This window comes from Tachyglossus aculeatus, chromosome 24, assembly GCF_015852505.1.
Source record: "Tachyglossus aculeatus isolate mTacAcu1 chromosome 24, mTacAcu1.pri, whole genome shotgun sequence".
NCBI lineage: Eukaryota > Metazoa > Chordata > Mammalia > Monotremata > Tachyglossidae > Tachyglossus > Tachyglossus aculeatus.
This window is the reverse complement of record NC_052089.1, coordinates 24,905,292-24,932,816: the sequence shown is the minus strand read 5'-3', so window position 1 is coordinate 24,932,816 and position 27,525 is coordinate 24,905,292. Positions and strand designations below refer to the sequence as shown.

Below are 27,525 nucleotides of genomic sequence, written 5' to 3'. Positions count from 1 at the left end.
AGTTTTGGCAACATCTAGAGACGGTCCCTACCCAACAGCGGGCTCACAGTCTAGAAGGGGGAGACAGACAACAAAACAAACATATAAACCAAATAAAATAAATAGAATAAATATATTCTAAATTATAATATTATAATATATAATTTATAATATTATAAATTTATAAATAAATAGAAGTAAAATAAATAGAGTAATAAATATGTACAAACATATACACATATTTATTCATTCAGTCGTATTTATTGAGCGCTTACTGTGTGCAGAGCACTGTACTAAGTGCTTGGGAAGTACAAGTTTTGGCAACATCTAGAGACGGTCCCTACCCAACAGCGGGCTCACAGTCTAGAAGGGGGAGACAGAGAACAAAACAAGTAGCTACCTCAATAACCGGGTATTCATCTGTCTGTTCTTTTATTCATGTCTGTTATGCCTATTTTCCCACTTTAGGTCCTTTTTTTTAAATGGCATTTATTAAGCGCTTACTATGTGCAAAGCACTGTTCTAAGCGCTGGGGAGGTTACAAGGAGATCAGGTTGTCCCACAGGGGGCTCACAGTCTTCATCCCCATTTTACAGATGAGGGAACTGAGGCCCAGAGAAGTGAAGTGACTTGCCCAAAGTCACACAGCTGACAAGAGGCCTTTCCAGACTGAGCCCCTTCCTTCCTCTCCCCCTCGTCCCCCTCTCCATCCCCCCCATCTTACCTCCTTCCCTTCCCCGCAGCACGTGTAGATATGTATATATGTTTGGACATATTTATTACTCTATTTATTTATTTATCTTGTACATATCTATTCTATTTATTTTATTTTGTTAGTATGTTTGGTTTTGTTCTCTGTCTCCTCCTTCTAGACTGTGAGCCCACTGTTGGGTAGGGACTGTCTCTGTGTGTTGCCGACTTGGACTTCCCAAGCGCTTAGTCCAGTGCTCTGCACACAGTAAGCGCTCAGTAAATACTTTTGATTGATTGAAGTGGCAGAGCCAGAATTCAAACCCCTGACCCCTGACTCCAAAGCCCGTGCTCTTTCCACTGAGCCACGCTGCTTCTCTTGAAGACAGGCATTGCATCTTTTACTTCCGTATGTTGCCCTAATAATAATAATAATCATAATCATGGTATTCATTAAGCGCTTACTATGTGTCAAACACTGTTCTAAGCGCTGGGGCAGATACAAGCTAATCGAGTTGGACACAGTCCACATCCCACAAGGGGCTCACAGACTTAATCCCCACTTTATAGATGAGCGTGGCTCAGTGGAAAGAGCCCGGGCTTGGGAGTCCGAGGTCAAGGGTTCTAATCCCGGCTCCGCCACTTGTCAGCTGTGTGACTTTGGGCAAGTCACTTCACTTCTCTGGGCCTCAGTGACCTCATCTGTAAAATGGGGGTGAAGACTGTGAGCCCCATGTAGGACAACCTGATTACCTTGTATCTACCCCAGTACTTACAACAGTGCTTGGCACTTAGTAAACAGTTAACAAATACCATTCATCATCATCATCATCAATCGTATTAATCGAGCGCTTACTATGTGCAGAGCACTGTACTCAGCGCTTGGGAAGTACAAATTGGCAACATATCATCATCATCATCAATCGTATTTATTGAGCGCTTACTATGTGCAGAGCACTGTACTAAGCGCTTGGGAAGTGCAAATTGGCAACATATAGAGACAGTCCCCACCCAACAGTGGGCTCACAGTCTAAAAGGGGGAGACAGAGAACAAAACCAAACATACTAACAAAATAAAATAGAATATTTATTTATTACCATTTATTTATTATTTATTTATTACCATATTTATTACCATATTACCATATTTATTATTTATTTATTACCATATTTATTACCATTATTATTAGGTAACTGAAGCACAGAGAAGTTAAACGACTTGCCCAGGGTCGCACAGCAGGCAAGTGGCAGAGCCGGGATTAGAACCCAGGTCCTCCTGACTGTCAGGTCCGGGCTGTAGCCACCAGGCCACGCTGCTTCCCTAGCGCTTAGTCTGTCCCTCGTCTGACCTAATACTCAGTACAATGAGTCAGTGTTGCTGATCCTACTATTGTGCTCCCCTTCTAGGCTGTAAGCTTGTTAAGGGCAAGGAATGTGTCTATTATATTGTTGTGTTGAACTCTCCCAAGAGTTTAGTATAGTGCCCCACATACAGTAAGCGCTCATTAAATATGATCAATTGCTTCCATCTCATCCACCTTTGACCCCTGGCTTATGCTATTCTCCCAGCCTGGAACGCCCTTCATTCATTCATTCATTCATTCATTCAATCGTATTTATTGAGCGCTTACTGTGTGCAGAGCACTGTACTAAGTGCTTGGGAAGTACAAGTTGGCACTTCCTCCTCCTCCCATTCATTCAATCACATTTATTGAGCGCTTACTGTGTGCAGAGCACTGTACTAAGTGCCTGGGAAGTACAAGTTGGCACTTCCTCCTCCCCCCGACCTCCCAGTGCCAACCGCAAATCCACCCGCCCTCCTAAAACCTCACCTCCTCCAGGAAGCCTTCCCCAGTCAAGTCCCAGCACCCTGGCTCATCTCAAATCCAACATCCACCTCTATATTTATTTATACCTATCTTCAGTACTTATGTGTACCACCTATTCCGTTTGACATTCAATTACACAGCAGCGGAGAAGCTGCTGTGGCTCCGCAGAAAGAGCCCGGGCTTTGGAGTCAGAGGTCATGGGTTCAAATCCAGGCTCTGCCAACTGTCAGCTGGGTGACTTTGGGCAAGTCACTTCATTTCTCTGGGCCTCAGTTCCCTCATCTGGAAAATGGGGATTAAAATTGTGAGCCCCCCGTGGGACAACCTGATCCCCTTGTAACCTCCCCAGCGCTTAGAACAGTGCTTTGCACATAGTAAGCGCTTAACAAATACCAACATTATTATTATTATTAATTATTTATTTTGACATGTCATCTGGGGCTATTCAACTCACTATTTGGTCCCCGTTTTCCCTACAGCGGCCACTACTTTCAAATATTCTGCGTGCACCTGTCTCCCCCCATTAGATTGGAAGCTCCTGGTAAGCAGGGAGCTCGATTTGCCTGTACCACTCCAGCGCTTACTACAGTGCCTGGCACATACCATTATTATTATTATTATTATTATTATTATTATTATTATTATTATTATTCTGCCTCTGTGATGCTGTCCCTAGGGCTTAGTACAGTGCACGTTGCACAGTAGATACTCAAAAATATTCCATGATTTCATATATATAGTAGTGCACGTATGTAACTATCACTCTATTTTTTGAGCGCTTACCGCGTGCAGGGCACTCGACTGTGCTTGGGAGAGCAAAAATAATATAACAGACACATTCTGGGCCCCCGAGGTTTTACACGCACACATTATAGAAATCAAAACGTGGGTCTACTATTACGTATCGCCCTGGCTGAAGGATGTTCATGAAATCTTTTCTCTCGCCTTTCCAGTGCTGGGAGCAGTGCCAAAGCCAGAAAATGTCAGGATGAACTCAGTGAATTTGAAGAACATCTTACAGTGGGAGTTGGCCCCTTTCCCCGAGGAAAATGTGACCTTCACAGCTCAGTCGATGAGGTACAGTGGGGTCTACTCTGTCTGCCTTTTCCTCCCTTTTTAACTTCCAGCTGAAGGGTCCTAGCTCCCAAGAAAATTCCCCCCCTCCAATCTTCTAGTCTGTTTTTCCAGTCTGCACCCTCACTCCTTAACACGCTCTTGAGTAAAGGAAGGAATCATCATCATCAATCGTATTTATTGAGCGCTTACTGTGTGCAGAACACTGTACTAAGCGCTTGGGAAGTCCAAGTTGGCAACACATAGAGACAGTCCCTACCCAACAGTGGGCTCACAGTCTAAAAGGGGGAGACAGAGAACAAAACCAAACATACTAACAAAATAAAATAAATAGAATAGATATGTACAAGTAAAATAAATAGAGTAATAAATATGTACAAACATATAGGCATATATACAAGTGGTGTGGGGAAGGGAAGGAGATAAGATGGGGGGATGGAGAGGGGGGCGAGGGGGAGAGGAAGGAAGGAAGAAAGGGAATGATCCTCAATCTTAATGGAAGCAGTATATTCTGGCGGAGCATGTGTAGGACCGTTTGGGGTACAGAAACATCATGGCCTAGTGAAAAGAACACGGACAGACCTGGGTTTAATCCCTGCTCTGCAGTGTGGCCTTGGGCAAGTCACTTAACTCCTCAATACCTCAGTTTTGTTGCCTCTAGAATGGGGATAAAATACCTATTCTCTTTTCCCTTTAATAATAATAGTAATAATAATGATGATGGTATTTGTTAAGCGCTTACTATGTGCCAAGCACTGTTCTGAGCACTGGGGTAGATATTACTCTATTTATTTATTTATTTATTTATTTTACTTGTCCATATCTATTCTATCTATTTTATTTTGTTAGTATGTTTGGTTTTGTTCTCTGTCTCCCCCTTTCAGACTGTGAGCCCACTGTTGGGTAGGGACTGTCTCTATATGTTGCCAACTTGTACTTCCCAAGCGCTTAGTCCAGTGCTCTGCACACAGTAAGCACTCAATAAATACGATTGATTGATTGATTTGATGGGGCTCGCAGTCTTGATCCCCATTTTACAGATGAGGGAACTGAGGCACAGAGAAGTGAAGTGACTTGCCCAAAGTCACACAGCAGACAAGTGGCGGAGCCAGGATTAGAACCCACAACCTCTGACTCCCAAACCTGGGCTCTTCCCACTAAGCCACACTGACTGTGAACCCCATGTTCACAGTGGGGCTTGGGGGCTATATCTGAGCTAGCGCTTAGTACAGTGCTCTGCACACAGTAAGCGCTCAATAAATACGATTGATTGATTCTATTTACCTCAGCGCTTTGCATGGTGCTTGGTGCATAGTAAGCGCTTAACAAACATCCCAGTGATGATGATGATGATTCATTCATTCATTCAATCATATTTGTTGAGTGCTTACTGTGTGCAAAGCACTGTATTAAGCGCTTGGGAGAATACAACAATAATAATAATAATGATGGTATTTGTTAAGCGCTTACTATGCACCAAGCACTGCAATGAACTGATACATTCCTGCCCACACTGAGCTCACACTCTAGAGGGAAACGGTGATTAGTATTCTAGGCTTCACTCAGCCACCAGCCTTTTGTGTGGCTCAAACAATCGGTGGTATTTGCTGAGCACCCTGTGAAGAGCACCGTACGAAGCGCTTGGGAGTCTACACACGTCCCGGAGCTCAACCATTCTCATCGGTAAAAGGGTAAGTCACAGGGGCCAAGTGAAGATAATTAATTAATTCCTTAACAGGACATAGTTTGCTCCTCAATTCATTTTTAGGGGTAAGGTTCTCCTGGAAAAACCCTCTAATAAGAACTGGAATCTCTGAGCCCATTAATGTGAAATCCCTGTGGAAAACGCACAGCCTTTAGAAAATCTCATCTGTTCCTGCCTCAGCTTGCCAGAATTGCCAGGAAACAGAGCGCTTTCGGTTCACTTTTCACAAGGCAAGACCGGATTCCCCTAGTCTTGACTTTCATGGGGGCGACCACGAAAGCCGCCTCTCGAAACACCCAACCGGGCTGAGATTTCAGACGGGAATCTTATTGCTCCGCCGCCTTATTTTTTTTTGAATGACTCATACTACCCCGTAATTGCCAAGAGGTTTGTAAATTGTCGGGGGGGGGGAATTCCCCAAATCAGGAAATTGTGGGATTCTTCCTTCCACTGTTGCTCCACTGTGAACAAAAAGTCTGGGTGTTCTCCCAATGTGGCAGGCCCCCATTGACCCCATGGGAGATATTTCCCAAAAATCCTTCTTCAGCTCGGCCCTGACTCATAGTGACTTCACCCTCACCGTGGCGGGGATGAGGGCCCTCCTATAAATTTGAGCAGAGAAGCTCCCCAGATGGCAACAGCCGAGGTGTCTGGTTCCGGGGGGTAACCCCCGTGAGCGCTGCCGCAGAATCAACCCATCAATCCTATTTACTGAGCGCTTACTGCACGCAGAGCACGATACTAAGCGCTTGGGGGAGTCCAGTATAAGTGCTCTGTGCACAGTAAGCGCTCAATAAATACGACTGAATGAATGAATGAAGGGGACAAGAGATAAGGTGGATATACGATCATCAGGTCAGACACAGCCCCTGTCCCATTTGGGGCTCATAATCTAAGTAAAAAAAGAATAGTTATTGAATCCCATTTTTACGGATGGAGAAACTGAGGCACAGAAAAGTTATATAATAATAATAATAATGGTATTTGTTAAGTGCTTACTATGTGCACAGTCTTCTAGACTGTGAGCCCACTGTTGGATAGGGATCGTCTCTATATGTTGCCAACTTGTACTTCCCAAGTGCTTAGTACAGTGCTCTGCACACAGCGCTCAATAAATACGATTGATTGATTGATTGCAAAGCACTGTTCTAAGTGCTGGGGGGGATACAAGGTGATCAGGTTGTGCCACGTGGGACTCACAGTCTTCATCTCCATTTTACAGATGAGGTAACTGAGGCCCAGAGAAGTTAAGTGACTTGCCCGTACTTCCCAAGCGCTTAGTACAGTGCTCTGCACACAGTAAGCGCTCAATAAATACGATTGATTGATTGATTGCAAAGCACTGTTCTAAGGGCTGGGGGGGGATACAAGGTGATCAGGTTGTCCCACGTGGGACTCACAGTCTTCATCCCCATTTTACAGAGGAGGTAACTGAGGCCCAGAGAAGTGAAGTGACTTGCCCAAAGTCACACAGCTGACAAGTGGCGGAGCCAGGATTCGAACCCATGACCTCTGACTCCCAAGCCCGGGCTCTTTCCACTGAGCCACGCTGCTTCTCTAACTTGCCCAAGGTCACTCAGCAGGCAAGTGGCAGAGCTGGGATGGGAATTCAGGTCCTCTGCCTCCTGGCCCTGGGCTCTTTCCGTTAGATCCCACTGCTTCTCACTCTGATTAGGTGGATTTGAGGCAGGGAGGGAGTTCTAGGCTCCAGAAAGAAGGGTGCCTGGAACGTGGCAGGATCGGGAATCCTAATAATAATAATAGTAATAATGATGGCATTTATTAAGCACTTACTATGTGCAAAGCACTGTTCTAAGCGCTGGGGAGGTTACAAGGTGATCAGGTTGTCCCACGGGGGGCTCACGGTCTTCATCCCCATTTTACAGACGAGGTACCTGAGGCCCAGAGAAGTGAAGTGACTTGCCCAGAGTCACACAGCTGACAAATGACGGAGCTGGGATTTGAATCCATGACCTCTGACTCCAAAGCCTGGGCTCTTTCCACTGAGCCACGCTGCTTCTCTAACTAGCCCCACTCCAGTAGGGGCAACCCGGCCGTTTCTGGCAGGGGCTACTCATTCTCACTTAGGAAGATGGCGTTCTCCAGGTAGATGGCCCATTCTCCGTCCTGCCTAGGTCTCGAAAAACCAATCCTCCCCTGCTCCAACTTTGGAAATTGGGGACTGCGTCGACCTCCCTTGTGGGATGTGAGGTTTGGCTTCCCACGGGGTAGCTACAAGCTAATCAGGTTAAATATAGTCTCCGTCCAACACAGGGCTCGCCGTCTAAGTAGGAGGGAGAACCGGTATTGCATCTCCATTTTACAGTTGAGGAAACTGAGGCACAGGGGTCTCGAAAAACCAGTCCTTCCATGCTCAGTTACTTTGGAAACACAGACCCGGGTCCTTGGGGACTGTGTCGACCTCCCTTGTGGGATGTGAGGTTTGGTTTTCCACGGGGTAGCTACGAGCTAATCAGGTTGAATATAGTCTCCATCTAACCTAGGGCTCGCAGTCTAAGTAGGAGGGCGAACCGGTATTGGATCTCCATTTTACAGTTGAGGAAACTGAGGCACAGGGGTCTCGAAAAACCAGTCCTTCCATGCTCAGTTACTTTGGAAACACAGACCCGGGTCCTTGAGGACAATGTCGACCTCCCTTGTGGGATGTGAGGTTTGGTTTTCCACGGGGTAGCTACAAGCTAATCAGGTTGAATATAGTCTCCATCCAACCTAGGGCTCGCAGTCTAAGTAGGAGGGAGAACCGGTATTGGCGCTCCATTTTACAGTTGAGGAAACTGAGGCACAGGGGTCTCGAAAAACCAGTCCTTCCATGCTCAGTTACTTTGGAAACACAGACCCGGGTCCTTGAGGACAATGTCGACCTCCCTTGTGGGATGTGAGGTTTGGTTTTCCACGGGGTAGCTACAAGCTAATCAGGTTGAATATAGTCTCCATCCAACCTAGGGCTCGCAGTCTAAGTAGGAGGGAGAACCGGTATTGGCGCTCCATTTTACAGTTGAGGAAACTGAGGCACAGGGCAGTGAAGTGACTTGCTCAAAGTTACGCAGCAGACAGGTGGAGGAGCTGGCCTCTGTGCCTCAGTTCCCTCATCTGCACACAGTAAGCGCTCAATAAATACGATTGATGATGATCTGTAAAATGGGGATTAAGACTGTGAGCCCCACATGGGACAACCTGATTACCTTGTAACCTCCCCAGCGCTTAGAACAGTGCTTTACACATAGTAAGCGCTTAATAAATGCCATCATTATTACTATTGGAAGCAAGGTCCTTCTGATTCCCAGGCCTGGGCTCTATCCATTAGGCCTGTGTGCCAAGCACTGTCCTAAGCCCTGGGGTAGGCCCAAGGTTATCAGATTGGACACAGTCTTGGGTTCCACACGGGACTCAAACTCTCGGTAGGAGAGAAATGCCATTATTACCAGTACAGCTGTTAACTTTGAATGATGTGTGGTGATGGGGAAAAGGTCTGGTGGAGATATTTGAAATCCACAGAGAATCGAAATGCCTCATTTTAATGTTTCATTCTAACCTCCCCCACCCACAAAACCCTTAAACGATACTGCTAATAAAGGGCTACATCATCCCCCACCTTTCAGCCCCAGCGATGTTGCTCTCAAGGGCTGAAACGAACCAAACAGGAGCAAAAGGGAAACAAAGAGTAGTAGCAGTGCAGCTCACTGTACCGGAACCCTGAGGAAAGTTCAAACAGAAGCCAAAGACACGTTCCCTGACCGCAAGGAACTTCTAGTGTAGTAATTACACCGTAAGCTCCTTGAGGACTCTATTATATTCATTCAATCGTATTTATTGAGCGCTTACTGTGTGCAGAGCACTGTACTAAGCGCTTGGGAAGTACAAGTTGGCAACATATAGAGACGGTCCCTACCCAACAGTGGGCTCACAGTCTAGAAGGCTGTATTATACTCTCCCAAGCGCTTAGTACAGTGCTCTGTGCCCAGAAAGTGCTCAATAAGTGCCAGTGCCTGACTGGTAGATATCAGCGGATGAGGGCCAGTCAATCAATCAATCAATCGTATTTATTGAGCGCTTACTGTGTGCAGAGCACTGTACTAATGGCTTGGGAAGTACAAGTTGGCAGTCAGCCATTAGACCGGACAGATAAGGTCACTGGGGGCAGAGAATATGTCTGTTTTCATTATATTCATTCATTCAATCGTATTTGAGTGCTGACTGTGTGCAGAGCACTGTACTAATGGCTTGGGAAGTACAAGTTGGCAGTCAGCCATTAGACCGGATAGATAAGGTCACTGGGGGCAGAGAATATGTCTGTTTTCATTATATTCATTCATTCAATCGTATTTGAGCGCTGACTGTGTGCAGAGCACTGTACTGAGCGCTTGGGAAGTACAAGTTGGCAACATATAGAGACGGTCCCTACCCAACAACGGGCTCGGTCTAGAAGCGGGAGACAGGCAACATATGGACAGGCGTCATCATCAGAATAATTAGAAGTAAATGCTGTACTTTGCCAAGCGCGTAGTCCAGCGCTCTGCACACATTAAGCGCTCAATAAAAACGACTTAATGACTGGACGTTGTCCGGAGAGCCCGGCTAGAGGGTTGTCCTTTGGTCTCCCCGCGCAGCTACACGGGAGTCTTCGAAGACGTGTGCAGGAACATCGTGCTCACGCGGTGTGACTTCTCGCATCTGGCCAAGTACGGTGACCACACCTTGCGGATTCGGACGGAGACGGCGGGAGGCCACTCGGACTGGGTCAACGTCACCTTCCACCCGGTGGAGGACAGTAAGGCGTTTCCCCGGCCTCCCCCGAGCCCGCCGCCCTTCACAATGAGCGCCTTCCCCCGGCTTCCTCGCCCGCCGGAGGTCCGAGCCGCTCGCCCTTCTGCTCCTTTTCTCTTTTCCTCCCCTTCAGCCCTTTGATGCTCCGAGTTTTGACTCAGGCCGACTCAGACTGAGCCCCTTCCCCCCAGACTGAGCCCCTTCCTTCCTCTCCCCCTCGTCCCCCTCTCCATCCCCCCCATCTTACCTCCTTCCCTTCCCCACACCACCTGTATATATGTATAGATGTTTGTATATATTTTTTTCACTCTATTTATTTATTTATTTTATTTGTACCTATCTATTCTATTTATTTTATCTTGTTAGTATGTTTGGTTTTGTTCTCTGTCTCCCCCTTTTAGACTGTGAGCCCACTGTTGGGTAGGGACTGTCTCTATATGTTGCCAATTTGTACTTCCCAAGCGCTTAGTACAGTGCTCTGCACATAGTAAGCGCTCAATAAATACGATTGATGATGATGATGATGATGATGCTGGGAGAAACAGTTCGGCTTAGTACTAGAGAAGCAGCGTGGCTCGGTGGAAGGAACCTGGGCTTTGGAGTCGGAGGTCATGGGTTCAAATCCTGGCTCTGCCAATAGCCAGCTGTGTGACTTTGGGCAAGTCACTTAACTTCTCTGGGCCTCAGTTACCTCATCTGGAAAATGGGGATGAAGACTGTGAGCCCCCCCGTGGGACAACCTGATCACCTTGTCACCTCCCCAGCGCTTAGAACAGTGCTTTGCACATAGTAAGCGCTTAATAAATGCTATCATTATTAGTAGTAGTAGTAGAAAGAGAGCACGGGCCTGGGAGCTGGAAGACGTGGTTTCTCATCCCTGCTCTGCCACGTGTCTGCCGTGTGGCCTTGGACAAGTCACTTCACCACTCTGAGCCTCAGGTTCCTCATCTGTAAAACCTGGATTCAATCCTACTCCTTCCTACTTTTCATTCATTCGTTCAATCGTATTTATTGAGCGCTTACTGTGTGCGGAGCACTGTACTAAGCGCTTGGGAAGTACAAGTTGGCAACATAGAGAGACGGTCCCTACCCAGCAGTGGGCTCACAGTCTGAGCCTCAGCTTCCTCATCTGTAAAACCTGGATTCAATCCTACTCCTTCCTACTTTTCATTCATTCATTCATTCACTCGCATTTATTGAGCGCTTACTGTGTGCACAGCACTGTACTAAGCGCTTGGGAAGTACAAGTTGGCAACATAGAGAGACGGTCCCGACCCAACAGTGGGCTCGCAGTCTAGCCTAGCCTGCCCAACAAAGGGCTCACAGTCTAGAAGGGGGGGACAGACAACAAAACAAAACGTGTAGACAGGTGTCAAAATTGTCAGAACAAATAGATTTATAACTATATGCGCATCATTAGCGAAATAAATAGAATAGTATGTACAAGTAAAATAAATAGAGTAATAAATCTGAACAAATATATACAAGTGCTGTGGGGAGGGGAAGGAGGTAGGGTGGGGGGGGGTGGGAAAGTGGAGAGGAAGGAGGGGGCTCAGTGTGGGAAGGCCTCCTGGAGGAGGTGCCAACTTGTACTTCCCAAGCGCTTAGTACAGTGCTCTGCACACCGTAAGCGCTCAATAAATACGATTGATTGATTGATTGATTGATTGATTGATTGAGGTGAGCTCTCAGAAGGGCTTTGAAGGGAGGAAGAGAGCTAGTTTGGTGGATTCATTCATTCAATCGTATTTATTGAGCGCTTACTGAGTGCAGAGCACTGGACTAAGCGCTTGGGAAGTACAAGTTGGCAACATAAGTTGGCAACGTGGTGGATGTGTGGAGATGAGATCCGAGGTCTCCCGGCAATCGGTCTCGAGCTCTTTCCACCAGGCTGCCCTGCCACTATCTTCGGGCTACTAATAATTGTGGGGCTTCTTAAGCACTTACTAGGTACCAAGCATTATATTATGTGCTGAGGTAGATTATCAGGTTAGACACAGTCCCCGTCCCACAGTCTAAGAGGGAGGGAGAATGGTTAGCAATTGACTCCCCATTTTACTGCTGGAGAAACTGAGGCATGGGGCAACCCACTGACTTGCCGACGATCACACAGCAGGCAATGGTAGAGCCAGAATTAGCATTTAGGTCTCTTGGCTTTCAAGCCCAATCGGTCAGTGGTATTGATTGAGCACTGATATAGGCAGAGCACCGTGCGTGGCTCAGTGGAAAGAGCCCGGGCTTTGGAGTCAGAGGTCATGGGTTCGAATCCCGGCTCCGCCACGTGTCTGCTGTGTGACCTTGGGCAAGTCACTTCACTTCTCTGAGCCTCAGTTCCCTCATCTGGAAAATGGGGATGAAAACTGTGAACCCCACGTGGGACAACCTGATCACTTTGTAGCTCCCCCCCCCCCAGCGCTTAGAACAGTGCTTCGCACATAGTAAGCGCTTAACAAATGCCAACATTATTATTATTATTATTACTAAGCGCAGGAGTACAATAGAAAGATCTTAAGACAGTTGTTGTTCTTTACTTCTCTGCATTTCATTTACTGAAAAATAATCTTTCCACAGTCCTTTAGCTCCAAAATCCTAATTTAAATCCCCGCCTCGGGCCTCTTCTCAAAAATTCATGCCAAATGTAACTGCAGACGTTTGTTTTCCATTTTATGCCCTAGTGTAGCCTTTTTTCCTCCCATCCCAAAATGTATTCCCACACCCCCTCATTACGTCCCCGAGGGATAATGAGCATTCCTAATCCCTAGCCTGAAAGATTCCATTACAACAGGGATCCGGGAACATTGAACCCTGGGGTTAGAAGAGGCTTGAGAGGTCATGTCATCATCATCCTCATCATCAATCGTATTTATTGAGCGCTTACTATGTGCAGAGCACTGTACCAAGCGCTTGGGAAGTACAAATTGGCAACATATAGAGACAGTCCCTACCCAACAGTGGGCTCACAGTCTAAAACGGGGAGACAGAGAACAAAACCAAACATACTAACAAAATAAAATAAATAGAATAGATATGTACAAGTAAAATAAATAAATAAATAGATAGGGTAATAACAGGTGAAAGATTAAACCGTTCAGGTCAGACAGTGGATTCATGCCACCCCATCTGTAATTTATTTTAACTTCTGTCTCCCCATGTAGACTGTAAGCTCCTTCTGGGCTGGGATTGGGTCCGACAACTCTGTTGTGTTTTACTTTCCCAAGCGCTAATTACAGTGTTCTGCACACAGTGACCGCTCAGTAAACTATCACTGATTGATTAATTGATGGGAAATAATGGACAGATAGGGATTGTTCCTGCCTGCGGTTGCGCAGAGTGTGCGAGGTTTGAAAAAGTAGGTAGAGTTAAACTGTCCATTCCACTACATTTCAGCCAGTAGAATTTGATGGAATAAAAAGGTTGTGGTATTTGTTAAGCACTTACTGTGCTTAACAAATACGTGTTCCTGATGGATTCTAAGATATAATGTGACCAGCTTTCACGGGTTTCGGCAAAGCTTTCCTCTTAAAGGTTTTCTTTCTCCAGCCCTCTTATCGTCTCACAAACCTCTGTAGCGGCCCACAGACTTTACCAGAAAGTTCAGAAGTTGTACTTGCTCATTAGATTGTAAAAAGACGGGGGATGGGAATTGTGTGCCTTCCTTCTGTTGAACGCTCTCAATGCCAGCACACAGCAGGCATCCAGTATAGGGCTCTAATAATAATAATAATGGTATTTGTTAAGCGCTTACTACTACTACTACTAATAATAATAATAATAATGGCATTTGTTAAGCGCTTACTAATAATAATAATAACAATAATAATGGCATTTGTTAAGCGCTTACTATGTGCAAAGCACTGTTCTAAGCGCTGGGGGGGATACAATGTGATCAAGTTGTCCCACGTGGGGCTCACAGTCTTAATCCCCATTTTTACAGATGAGGGAACTGAGGCTCACAGAGGTTAAGTGACTTGCCCAAGGTCACACAGCAGACTTGTGGTGGAGCCGGGATTCAAACTCATGACCTCTGACTCCAAAGCCCGGGCTCTTTCCACTGAGCCATGCTGCTTTCTATGTGCCAACCACTGTTCTAAGCGCTGCCAAGCCCTGTACTAAGCTTGGCAGCTTAGTACAAGCGCTTAGTACAGTGCTCTGCACACAGTGAGCGCTCAATAAATACGACTGATTGATACTGAGCGCTGGGGTGGATACCAGCAGATCACGTTGGTCACAGTCCCTGTCCCACGTGGGGCATCTCCATTTTACAGATGAGGTAACTGAGGACCAGGGGAGTAAAGTGATTTGCCTAAGGTCACACAGCAGACACGTGGCGGAGCTGGTAAGAACAGTGCTTTGCGCATCATCATCATCATCAATCGTATTTATTGAGCGCTTACTGTGTGCAGAGCACTGGACTAAGCGCTTGGGAAGTACAAGTTGGCAACATATAGAGACAGTCCCTACCCAAGCACATAGTAAGCGCTTAATAAATGCCATTATTATTATTATTATTATTATTATCAGAACCCATGACCTTCTGATTCCCGGGCTCACGCTCTATCCGCTACGCCACGCTGCTTCTCTGCGCACATTAGGCATCCGGAACAGCTTTCTGCAGACGGGAGGCGCCCAGTACAGCTCCCTACACACCCTAAGTGCTCAATAACTCAGAGCCCCAGTGCGGTGTGAGCCCCACGTGGGACAACCTGATCACTTTGTATCCCCCCAAGCGCTTAGAACAGTGCTTTGCACATAGTAAGCGCTTAACAAATGCCAACATCATCATCGGAGAAGCAGTGTGGCTGGAGAAGCAGTGTGGCTCAGTGTAAAGAGCCCGGGCTTTGGAGTCAGAGGTCGTGGGTTCAAATCCTGGCTCCGCCAACTGTCAGCTGTGTGACTTTGGGCAAGTAACTTAACTTCTCCGTGCCTCAGTTACCTCATCTGTAAAATGGGGATTAAAGCTGTGAGCTCCCCGTGGGACAACCTGATCACCTTGTAACCTCCCCAGCACTTAGAACAGTGCTTTGCACATAGTAAGTGCTTAACAAATACCATCATTATTATTATATTATTATTATTATCATCAGTTCAGGAGCTTCTCCACGCACGTGCATCGGTCCACATGGCAGTTTTGCCGTACGGTTTTTACTTGCCTGTAGCCCGATTCCCGTGGGGTCCCGGGTCGCGTGGACTCTCGTGGCCTCCGGTCCGGTGCCGAGTGGGCGCGGGGGGGGTGTCGAAGGAAGAATCTGGGTTTTTGAGGGGTGACCGTCCTCCCGTTCTCTGTCCCCAAGCTGTCATCGGACCGCCCGACCTGCAGGTGAAACCCGTGTCCAGCTCCCTGCACGTCCACTTCTCGTTCCCGAAGATTGAAAACGAACCCGAAACGTGGACGTTGAAGGACTATTACGGCTCCTGGGAGTATAAAGTGCTCTACTGGAAAAGGGGCACGGCCCAGAGGGTAAGATCACGACACCCGCCCCCACGAGCTGGGGAAAACGAGGGTCTTAAATTGGGCTCCGGGGCAGCTATTTTTTATTTTTTTAGGGTATTTGTTACATGCCAGGCACTGTTCTAAGCGCTGGGAGAGCTACAAGTTAGGTTGGACACAGTCCACGTCCCACATGGGGCTCACAGTCTTCATCCCCATTTTACAGATGAGGGACCTGAGGCCCAGAGACGTAGAATTGTGATCTTGGGCAAGTCACTTAACTTCTCGGGGCCTCAGTTGCCTCATCTGTAAAATGGGGATGAAGACTGTGAGCCCCACATGGGACAACCTGATCACCCTGTATCCTCCCGAGCGCTTAGAGCAGTGCTACGCACGTAGTAAGTGCTTAACAAATGACAATTATTATTATTATTATTATTAGAATGACTTGCCCAGGGTCACACGGAGGACAAGTGGTGGAGCCGGGATTAGAACCCAGGTCCTTCTGCTCCATCCACCAGGCCACACTGCTTCTCCAGCAAAAGGGTAGAGGCAGCCTGATTTCTTGGCAGAAATGGTCTTTGCGAAGAGGCCCTCCGCCCATCCACCAAGCTAGCTCTCTTCCTCCCTTCAAAGCCCTACTGAGAGCTCACCTCCTCCAGGAGGCCTTCCCACGCTGAGCCCCCACCTTCCTCTCCCCCTCTTCCCCCTCCCCACAGCACCTGTATATATATATATAAATGTTTATACATATTTATTACTCCATTTTCTTTGTACATATTTATTCTATTTTGTTAATATGGTTTGTTTTGTTCTCCGTCTCCCCCTTCTATCATCATCATCAATCGTATTTATTGAGCGCTTACTATGTGCAGAGCACTGTACTAAGCGCTTGGGAAGTACAAATTGGCAACATATAGAGACAGTCCCTACCCAACAGTGGGCTCACAGTCTAAAAGGGGCTCGCAGTCTAAAAGGGACTTCTAGACTGTGAGCCCGCTGTTGGGTAGGGACCGTCTCTAGATGGTGCCAACTTGGACTTCCCAAGCGCTTAGCACAGTGCTCCGCACACAGTAAGCGCTCAATAAATGCGACTGAATGAATGAAAAGGCCAGGCCTAGTTGGGGGATTGCTGGGAGTCGGGGCTGAGGGGGCGGATAGACCCCGGCTCTGGGAACCAGAGATCGGCGTTCTCATCGTGGCTCTGCCGATGGGGAAATACTTGCTGGGCCTTGTCATCGGTCCAGAAAAATGACTTAAGATCTACCGATCTTGAGAAGCAGCGTGGCTCGGTGGAAAGAGCCCGGGCTTTGGAGTCAGAGGTCATGGGTTCAAATCCCGGCTCTGCTAACTGTCATCATCATCATCATCATCTTCATCAATCATATTTATTGAGCGCTTACTATGTGCAGAGCACTGTACTAAGCGCTTGGGAAGTACAAATTGGCAACATAGAGAGACAGTCCCTACCCAACAGTGGGCTCACAGTCTAAAAGGGGGAGACAGAGAACAGAACCAAACATACTAACAAAATAAAATAAATAGGATAGATATGTACAAGTAAAATAAATAGAGTAATAAATATGTACAAACATATATATATATATACAGGTGCTGTGGGGAAGGGAAGGAGGTAAGATGGGGGGATGGAGGGGGGGACGAGGGGCAGAGGAAGGAAGGGGCTCAGTCTGGGAAGGCCTCCTGGAGGAGGTGAGCTCTCAGCAGGGCCTTGAAGGGAGGAAGAGAGCGAGCTTGGCGGATGGGCAGAGGGATTGGGGGCATTCCGGGTCAGGGGGAGGACGTGGGCCGGGGGTCGACGGCGGGACAGGCGAGAACGAGGGACGGTGAGGAGATTAGCGGCGGAGGAGCGGAGGGTGCGGGCTGGGCTGGAGAAGGAGAGAAGGGAGGTGAGGTAGGAGGGGGCGAGGGGATGGATGGACAGCCTTGAAGCCCAGGGTGAGGAGTTTCTGCCTGATGCACAGATTGATGCGTACAACTGTCAGCTGTGTGACTTTGGGCAAGTCACTTCACTTCTCTGGGCCTCCGTTCCCTCATCTGTAAAATGGGGATTAAGACTGTGAGCCCCACCCACGTGGGACAACCTGATCACCTTGTATCCCCCCCAGTGCTCCGAACAGTGCTTTGCACATAGTAAGCACTTAACAAATACCATTATTATTATTATTACTGCGATCTTGTGGTATTTGTCAAGCACTTTCTGTGTGACCCACACTTTCCTAAGCACTGGGGTAGGTATATAAGCACATTTAATACATTCTCTGTCCCTCATTAGGTTTGCAGTCTGAGGGAGAGGTAACCCCCGAGCTCAAAGCCCTACTGAGAGCTCACCTCCTCCAGGAGGCCTTCCCAGACTGAGCCCCCTCCTTCCTCTCCCTCTCCCCATCCCCCCCGCCCTACCTCCTTCCCCACCCCACAGCACCTGTATATATGTTTGTACAGATTTATTACTCTATTTTACTTGTACATATTTACTATTTATTTTATTTTGTTAATTTGTTTTGTTGTCTGTCTCCCCCTTCTAGACTGTGAGCCCGCTGTTGGGTAGGGACCATCTCTATATGTTGCCATACAGTAGTACAGTGTACAGAGTAGTATAGTGCTCTGCACACAGTAAGTGCTCAATAAATACGATTGAATGAATGAATGAACAGGGATCGAAGCCCCACTTTACAGATCAATCAATCAATCGTATTTATTGAGCGCTTACTGTGTGCCGAGCACTGTACTAAGCGCTTGGGACGTACAAGTCGGCAACACATAGAGACAGTCCCTACCCAGCAGTGGGCTTGCAGTCTAGAAGGGGGAGACAGACAACAAAACCAAATGTACCAACAAAATAAAATAAATACAGATGAGGAAACTGAGGCCCAGAGATGTTAAACGACTTTCAATCATTCAATTCAGTTGTATTTATTGGGCACTTACTATGTGCCGAGCACTGAACTAAGCATCTGGGAGAGTAAAATGCAACAATAAACAGAGACATTCCCTGCCCACAATGAACGACTCACTCGAGGTCACACGGCAGGCCAGAGGCAGGGCTGGGATCAGAACCCAGGCTTTCGCTCTTTCGACTATCAATCAATCAATCGTATTTATTGAGCACTTACTGTGTGCAGAGCACTGTATAAGCGCTTGGGAAGTACAAGTCGGCAACACATAGAGACAGTCCCTACCCAACAGTGGGCTCGCAGTCTAGAAGGGGGAGACAGACAACAAAACCAAACGTACTAACAAAATAAAATAAATGCAGATGAGGAAACTGAGGCCCAGAGACGTTAAACGACTTTCAGTCATTCAATTCAGTTGTATTTATTGGGCACTTACTATGTGCCGAGCACTGAACTAAGCATCTGGGAGAGTAAAACGCAACAATAAACAGACACATTCCCTGCCCACAATGAACGACTCACTCGAGGTCACACGGCAGGCCAGTGGCAGGGCTGGGATCAGAACCCAGGCTTTCACTCTTTCGACTATCAATCAATCAATCGTATTTATTGAGCGCTTACTGTGGGACTAAGCGCTTGGGAAATACAAGTCGGCAGCATATAGAGACAGTCCCTACCCAACAGTGGGCTCGCAGTCTAGAAGGGGGAGACAGACAACAAAACCAAACGTACTAACAAAATAAAATAAATACAGGTGAGGAAACTGAGGCCCAGAGACGTTAAATGACTTTCAGTCATTCGATTCAGTTGTATTTATTGGGCACTTACTATGTGCCGAGCACTGAACTATCTTGTACATATCTTGTACATATCATATCATATCATGATATACATGGCATGTATATACATATGTGTATAAACACATATGTATATACATATCATATCATGATATACATGATATGTATGTACATATGTGTGTAAACACATATGTACATACATATCATATCATGATATACATGGCATGTATATGCATATGTGTATAAACACATATGTATATACATATCATATCGTGATATACATGATATGTATGTACATATGTGTATAAACACATATGTATATACATATGTATATGTATGTATATACATATGTATGTATATACATATGTATACACATATGTATATACATATGTGTATAAACACAACAATGAACAGAGACATTCCCTGCCCACAATGAACGACTCCCTCGAGGTCACACGGCAGGCCATTGGCAGGGCTGGGATCAGAACCCAGGCTTTCGCTCTTTCGACTATCAATCAATCGTATTTATTGAGCGCTTACTGTGTGCAGAGCACTGTACTAAGCGCTTGGGAAGTACAAGTTGGCAGCATCTAGAGACAGTCCCTACCCAACAGTGGGCTCACAGTCTAGACTAGGCCACGCCGCCTCTCTTTCTCCAGTTCCAGCAAACACCAGGATTAAAACCTAAGCTAAGCCCCTCACCCCCGGGGGTGGCTAACCCCGACTCCGTGCGCCCCTCTTCTTCGTCAGCTCGAGTTGATCACCCCGTTTGAATCGGACCTGCTCCCCGATCTGGATCCTCAGACAACCTACTGCCTTCAAGCCCAAGGGCTCGTCCCCGCCCTGAACAAGTCGGGCCTCTGGAGCCGGCCAGTCTGCGAGACCACGGCTGATGACGGTAATAATAATGATTCATTCATTCAATCGTATTTATTGAGCGCTTACTGTGTGCGGAGCGCTGGGCTAAGCACTTGGGAAGTACAAGTCGGCAACATATAGAGACGGTCCCTACCCAACAGTGGGCTCGCAGTCTAGAAGGGGGAGACGGACAACAAAACACGTAGACAGGTGTCAAAACCGTCAGAATAAACAGAATTAGAGCTATATGCACATCATTAATAAAATAGAGTAGGAAATATGTACAAGTAAAATAAATACAGTAATACATCTGTACAAATATATACAAGTGCTGTGGGGAGGGGATGGAGGTAGGGTGGGGGGGATGATGGCATTTATTAAGCGCTTACTATGTGCAAAGCACCGTTCTAAGCGCTGGGGAGGTTACAAGGTGATCAGGTTGTCCCACGTGGGGCTCACAGTCTTCATCCCCATTTTCCAGATGAGGTAACTGAGGCCCAGAGAAGTTAAGTGACTTGCCCAAAGTCACACAGCTGACAGTTGGCGGAGCCGGGATTTGAACCCATGACCTTTGACTCCAAAGCCCGCGCTCTTTTCCACTGAGCCACGCTGTAATGGGCCGCGTCACCCTCCAGGACGGGGTTGCCCCCAAATTCCGGTCCCAAAAGTAATAAATAATAATCGCCGTAATGACAGCGTGGCATTTGTTAAACCCTTATTATGCGTCCAGCGCTGTCCTAAAGGATGGGGTAGATCTGCATCGTTAGGTTGGACACAGTCCTGTCCCACACGGGGCTCACAGTCTAAGGAGAAGGGAGACTAGGCGTTGAACTCCCATTTTACAGATGGGGAAATGGAGGCACGTAAAGGTAAGTGACGTGTCCATGGTAATGCAGCAACCAACATCCAGTTGGGGGATTTTAAACGCCCGTGGTTCGGCTGGCCAGCTTGGACCCGGGAAAACGATAGGCCCATTTCTCCAGCCCCACTGAACGATTCTCACATCAGCTCCTTATCCCACCTTCCCACTTCGCTGACCCTTTCTGGAATTTCTCTCTCTTCTCCCTGGGTGTCCCTTCACCCGTTGGTCTGGTCGATGCTGTAAACTCCTCGAGGGCGGGCACCCTGCCTGTGTAACTCGGCTGGCACGGCCCCCGACCCACAGAGGGTGGATCGGAGTTAAAGACTGCATCATCCTCATCATCAATCGTATTTATTGAGCGCTTACTATGTGCAGAGCACTGTACTAAGCGCTTGGGAAGTACAAATTGGCAACATAGAGAGACTGCAGATTGGAGGCGGTCCTAGAATGGGTAGAGGCAAGACCGGAAGGGGAACAGAGGAGGAAGGAGTGGGGTGGCCTCCGGGCCAAAACTGAGCCCAGCCACCCTGACTCTGCCGCTCACCTCCTCACCGTTAGGCCTCGTTCTCGCCCGTCCCGCCGTCGACCCCCCGGCCCACGTCCTCCCCCTGGCCTGGAATGCCCTCCCTCCGCACTTCATCATCATCAATCGTATTTATTGAGCGCTTACTATGTGCAGAGCACTGTACTAAGCGCTTGGGAAGTACAAATTGGCAACATCTAGAGACAGTCCCTACCCAACAGTGGGCTCACAGTCTAAAAGGGGGAGACAGAGAACAAAACCAAACATACGAACAAAATAAAATAAATAGAATAGATATGTACAAGTAAAATAGAGTAACAAATATGTACAAACACCCTCTTCCGCACATCTCCCTCTCTTCCTCCCTTCAAAGCCCTACTGAGAGCTCACCTCCTCCAGGAGGCCTTCCCACACTGAGCCCCCTTTTTTCTCTCCTCCTCCCCATCCCCCCTACCCTACCTCCTTCCCCTCCCAACAGCACCTGTATATGTGTTTGTACAGATTTATTACTCTATTTTACTTGTACATATTTACTGTTCTACTTATTTTGTTAATAATGTGCATCTAGCTCTATTTTTATTTATTCTGATGACCTGACACCTGTCCACGTTTTGCTTTGTTGCTTGTCTCCCCCTTCTAGGCTACCTCCCAAGCGCTTAGTACAGTGCTCTGCACACAGTAAGCACTCAATAAATATGATTGAATGAATGTGAGCCCATTGTTGGGTAGGAACCATCTCTATATGTTGCCAACTTGTACTTCCCAAGTGCTTAGTCCAGTGCTCTGCACACAGTAAGCGCTCAATAAATGCGATTGAATGAATGAATGAATGAGTATTCTATTCTATTTATTTTATTAGTATGTTTGGTTTTGTCGTCTGTCTCCCCCTTTTAGACTGTGAGCCCACTGTTGGGTAGGGACTGTCTCTAGATGTTGCCAACTTGGACTTCCCAAGCGCTTAGTCCAGTGCTGTGCCCACAGTAAGCGCTCAATAAATACGATTGATTGACAGGAAGGAGGACAACGCTTGGCTTCATTCATCATCATCATCAATCGTATTTATTGAGCGCTTACTATGTGCAGAGCACTGTACTAAGCGCTTGGGAAGTACAAATTGGCAACATATAGAGACAGTCCCTACCCAACAGGGGGCTCACAGTCTAAAAGGGGGAGACAGAGGACAAAACCAAACGTACTAACAAAATAAAATAAATAGGATAGCCGACGCAGCCCCAGCCAACCTTACCCATCCGGAGGGAGCCCCAACTTGGCATGGCCCCAGGGAGTGCCCGATCTGCCCCGTGACCCTGCCAGGTGGAGGGAGGGCAGCCTCTCTAGAGCCCGGGGGGAGCGGAAACTTGACTCGGGGTTCGATTTCTGTCCCGCAGGCAAAACGCCCGTGTGGGTTATCGCCGTCACGCTGCTGGCGTCTCTGGTAGCGGTTCTCCTGGTGGTCCTCTGCAGCTTCTCCGTGCTCTGGTACTTATACCGCCAAGCCAGATATGTCTTCTTCCCCGGCTATTCTCTCCCGCAGCTTCTCAAAGAGGTACGGTGGACCCTTCTCTGCTTTGATAAAAAGAACTGCCGTCTTGGCTCGGCTCTGTGGCTGCGAGGAGACCGGTCATTCGCTCCCCTCGTCTGTAAGCTCCTTGTGGGCAGGGAACATGTCTACCTGCTCCTTTATATTGTTCTCGCCTCGCTCTGCCAGTTGTCAGCTGTGTGGCTATGGGCAAGTCACTTCACTTCTCTGGGCCTCAGTTCCCTCATCTGTTAAATGGGGATTAAGATTGTGAGCCCCCCGTGGGACAACCTGATCACCTTGTAACCTCCCCAGCGCTTAGAACAGTGCTTAATAAATGCCATTATTATTGTTATTATCATTATTATTATTCTCTCTCCAGCGCTTATTACAACGCTCTGCATACTGTAAGCACTCGATAAACCACAGTGATTATTATGTAACCTTCCCAGACTGAGCCCCTTCCCTCCTCTCCCCCTCGTCCCCCTCTCCATCCCCCCATCTTACCTCCTTCCCTTCCCCACAGCACCTGTATATATGTATATATGTTTGTACATATTTATTACTCTATTTATTTATTTTACTTGTACATATCTATTCTATTTATTTTATTTTGTTAGTATGTTTGGTTTTGTTCTCTGTCTCCCTCTTTTAGACTGTGAGCCCACTGTTGGGCAGGGACTGTCTCTATATGTTGCCAATTTGTACTTCCCAAGCGCTTAGTACAGTGCTCTGCACACAGTAAGGGCTCAATAGATACGATTGATGATGATGATGTAACCTGGGGCCGGAGATGCTGAATTGGAGATCCCAGAAACACTTGTGGGTTGGCCAGACCCCTTTGAGGGTACGTAATTCCCATTAGTAGGAAGGAAAGTGGATTGCCGAGCGGAGGGGAGGGAGACCCAACACACAAGCTTCCGCAAGTTCCTTGAGGGCAGGGATCTTATCATCATCATCAATGGTATTTACTGAGCGCATAATGCGTGCAGAGCACTGTACCATTAAATATATATAATGGTATTTGTTAGGAGCTTAGTATGTGCCAGCCTCTGGACTAAGTGCCAGGGTAAATACAGGCTAATCAGGTTGGACACAGTCCCTGTCCCACATGGGGCTCACAGTCTGAATCCCCATTTTACAGACGAGGGAACTGAGGCCCAGAGAAGTGAAGTGACTTACTCAAGGTTACCCAGCAGACAACTGGCAGAGCCGGGATTGTAGGAGTGATACCATCATCATCAATCGTATTTATTGAGCGCTTACTATGTGCAGAGCACTGTACTAAGCGCTTGGGAAGTACAAATTGGCAACATGTCCCTACCCAACAGTGGGCTCACAGTCTAAAAGGGGGAGACAGAGAACGAAACCAAACATACTAACAAAATAAAATAAATAGAATAGATATGTACAAGTAAAATAAATAAATAACTAATATGAGTGATATGAGGGGGTAGGGCTGCGTCACAGGTTGGGCGGAGTAATGCATGAGCGGGAGAGGCCCACCTGGAAGGCTTCCTGGAGGAGGTGGCCGAAAAGAAGGGAGGAGCCCATCCGGCAGGTTTAGGAAGGTTGCTCCCGCGACGAGGGGCGGCTTGGATGGGAACGTCGAGAAGGCAACGGGACTGACACAGAGGAGGCTGAAGGGGAGAGAATGGGGTGGGTAGGGGAAGTGGGGGGAGTAGCAGAGGTGGCAATTGGGAGCTTAGTCCAGAGGGCAGCAAGGGGTGGTGGCAATATCGAATCACCCTACCCCTTCAATCAATCAATCAATCATATTTATTGAGAGCACTGTACTAAGCGCTTGGGAAGTACAAGTTGGCAACATCTAGAGACAGTCCCTACCCAACAGTGGGCTCACAGTCTAAAAGGGGGAGACAGAGAACAAAACCAAACATACTAACAAAATAAAATAAATAGAATAGATATGTACAAGTAAAATAAATAAAGAGTAATAAATATGTACAAACATATACATTCAATCGTACTTATTGAGCGCTTACTGTGTGCAGAGCACTGTACTAAGCGCTTGGGAAGTCCAAGTTGGCAACATCTAGGGACGGTCCCTACCCAACAGTGGGCTCACAGTCTAAAAGGGGGAGACAGAGAACAAAACCAAATATACTAACAAAATAAAATAAATAGAATAGATATGTACAAGTAAAATAAATAGAGTAATAAATATGTACAAACATATACATTCATTCAATCGTACTTATTGAGCGCTTACTGTGTGCAGAGCACTGTACTAAGCGCTTGGGAAGTACAAGTTGACAACATCTTTCTGTTCTCTGTCTCCCCCTTTTAGACTGTGAGCCCACTGTTGGGTAGGGACTGTCTCTATGTGATGCCAATTTGTACTTCCCAAGCGCTTAGTACAGTGCTCTGCACATAGTAAGTGCTCAATAAATACGATTGATTGATTGATTGATTGATCTAGGGATGGTCCCTACCCAACAGCGGGCTTCAACATCGTATCTGTCCTTAGAGGAGGCTTCGTACACATCTCTCCCCCTCTCTCCACAGTGTCACCCTTCCCACGGCACCCCGTTTCTCTCCTCCCCGCTCTCCGAGAAGGAACCCTGTGACAGACTGAGCGTCGTCTTGGGGGAGTCCGACAGCTGCAAGCGGCACGCCTCGGTAGGTAGCCCCCGAGCCGGCGGAGTTCCCGAAGAGAAGCCCCCGGTCGGGCCCGATGGCCCAGTGGTTACCGTGTCGGCCCCAACGGAGCCGACTGAAGAAGGCTCCTGAAAATCCCGTTCCTGCCACGCTCTGTGCCGAGGAGAGGCCCCGGGACGGGGCCGGACGGATGGACTTGGTTTAACTGTACTGAGCACCGAGGTCAGGATGAGGGCCACGTCTTCTGTTCCAAGGATGGGCTTGAACGGTAGAAGAGGGTCCGCCATGTGACCCTCCCGCTTCAGGATGAAGCCTCGCCCTTCCCGCGAAAGGTGCCGGATCTTCCGGAAGCGGGCGGGAGAGATGGGGATGGCATGATCCCAGGAAATCCTGCCTCATTCCAACCTCGCTGCTCTTTCTATTTAACTGTTCTTTTTGTTTAAAGGAAATATTAGTGGCTTTATTTTTTTTTTTTTGGCATTGCGTGCTGGCTCAAGCTAGCACGTTAATCAGTATTTTTCTACCTTAATATATGGATGAATATAAGAAGCCCGAAGAAGACTGCCAAGATCTTTCTTTGGTAACTCCTGAGTTATTCAACTTTTTTTGTGAATGGTATTTGTTAAGCGCTAACTATACGCCGGGCACTGAACTAAGCACTGGGGTAGATGCAAACTAACGGTCCCTGGTCCCACATGAAGCTCACAGTCGTAATCCCCGTTTTACAGGTGAGGTAACTGAGGCACGGAAGGGAAGTGACTTCCCTAAGGTCACACACAGCAGACAAGTGGCGGAGCCGGAATTAGAACCCAGTTCCTTCTGGCTCTCGGGCCTGTACTCTATCTACTAGGCCATACTGCCACCCTACTTACCGACTCCGCCCCTGTCAATAACACAGAGGCCTCAACTGTTGCCCCCAAATCAATCAGTGGAACTTATTGAGTGCCTTTCGTGCAGAGTGCTGAACTAAATGCTTGGCAGCAAACACCAGAAACGACACATTCCCTCCCTCTGGAAGCTTACAATCCCTCTAGACTGTAAGCTCACTGTGGGCAGGGAATGTGTCTGTTTATTGGTGTATCGTACTCTCCCAAGCGCTTAGTACAGTGTTCTGCACTAAATACGACTGAATGGATCTCACAGGCAAACCTTCTTTACAAAGAATGGGAGCAGGAGGAAGGAGGAGGATGTAGGGGGAAGTAGCCAAATCTAGCAGGATGGAATAGCAGAGTATACAATTGAGTAGGCAGATAGGTTCAGAAATGATTATCTAGTTAATTCAAAATATGTACAGAAAGAATTTAATAAAACTTAAGCTCGTTGTGGGGGGGGAAGCGTGACTACAAACTCTGCTATACTGCATGCTCCCGAGTGCTTAGTACAGTGCTCTACACATAGCACGTGCTCAATAAATACAATTGAATGAATGAATAAATATGATTTCTGATTGATTCTTTTGCCCTTTAAATGTTTTCAACTTCTGTCTCCCATTCACAGTGGTATTGTGATTTTCCTCTGGTTGTCCCGGATTTCAGGGAGGTTTCATCCTTCCCCCTCCGTATCCGTGAAGCCAACACCAGTCCCCTCTAGACTGTGAGCCGCTGTTGGGTAGGGACCGTCTCTCTATGTTGCCAACTTGGACTTCCCAAGCGCTTAGTACAGTGCTCTGCCCACAGTAAGTGCTCAATAAAGACGATTGAATGAATGAATGAATGAATACCACCCGTGCCTTGAGGCAACAGTAGCCATGGAAACAACAGCCACCTGTGCCACCTGCCTGTGAACGTGGGCCAGACTTGCAGGCATCCACACTTTGGCTCTTCACTTGTTTTTGCGATTTAGATCCGTTGTCCTTTTCTTTTCAGGTCTGCCAGTCTCCGAAGTGGCTAATTCTCCGCCACATCCACTTTTTCCAAGGCCATTCACTCATTCAGTCATATTTACA

The 27,525-nt window shown here is 47.3% G+C and overlaps 1 protein-coding gene across 1 annotated transcript in view; it reads left to right on the top strand.

Moving 5' to 3' along the window:
* IL10RB (interleukin 10 receptor subunit beta) overlaps nucleotides 1-26,278 on the top strand; it is a 29,169-nt gene extending 2,891 nt beyond the window's left edge. The window contains exons 2-7 of the mRNA XM_038766275.1: nucleotides 3,452-3,575; nucleotides 9,906-10,066; nucleotides 15,354-15,520; nucleotides 19,950-20,097; nucleotides 22,831-22,988; nucleotides 25,488-26,278. Coding sequence (XP_038622203.1) covers nucleotides 3,452-3,575; nucleotides 9,906-10,066; nucleotides 15,354-15,520; nucleotides 19,950-20,097; nucleotides 22,831-22,988; nucleotides 25,488-25,712 — 983 coding nt within the window. The 3' untranslated portion in view covers nucleotides 25,713-26,278. The remainder of the gene's footprint in view (nucleotides 1-3,451; nucleotides 3,576-9,905; nucleotides 10,067-15,353; nucleotides 15,521-19,949; nucleotides 20,098-22,830; nucleotides 22,989-25,487) is intronic.
* Nucleotides 26,279-27,525: the final 1,247 nt, after the last annotated feature.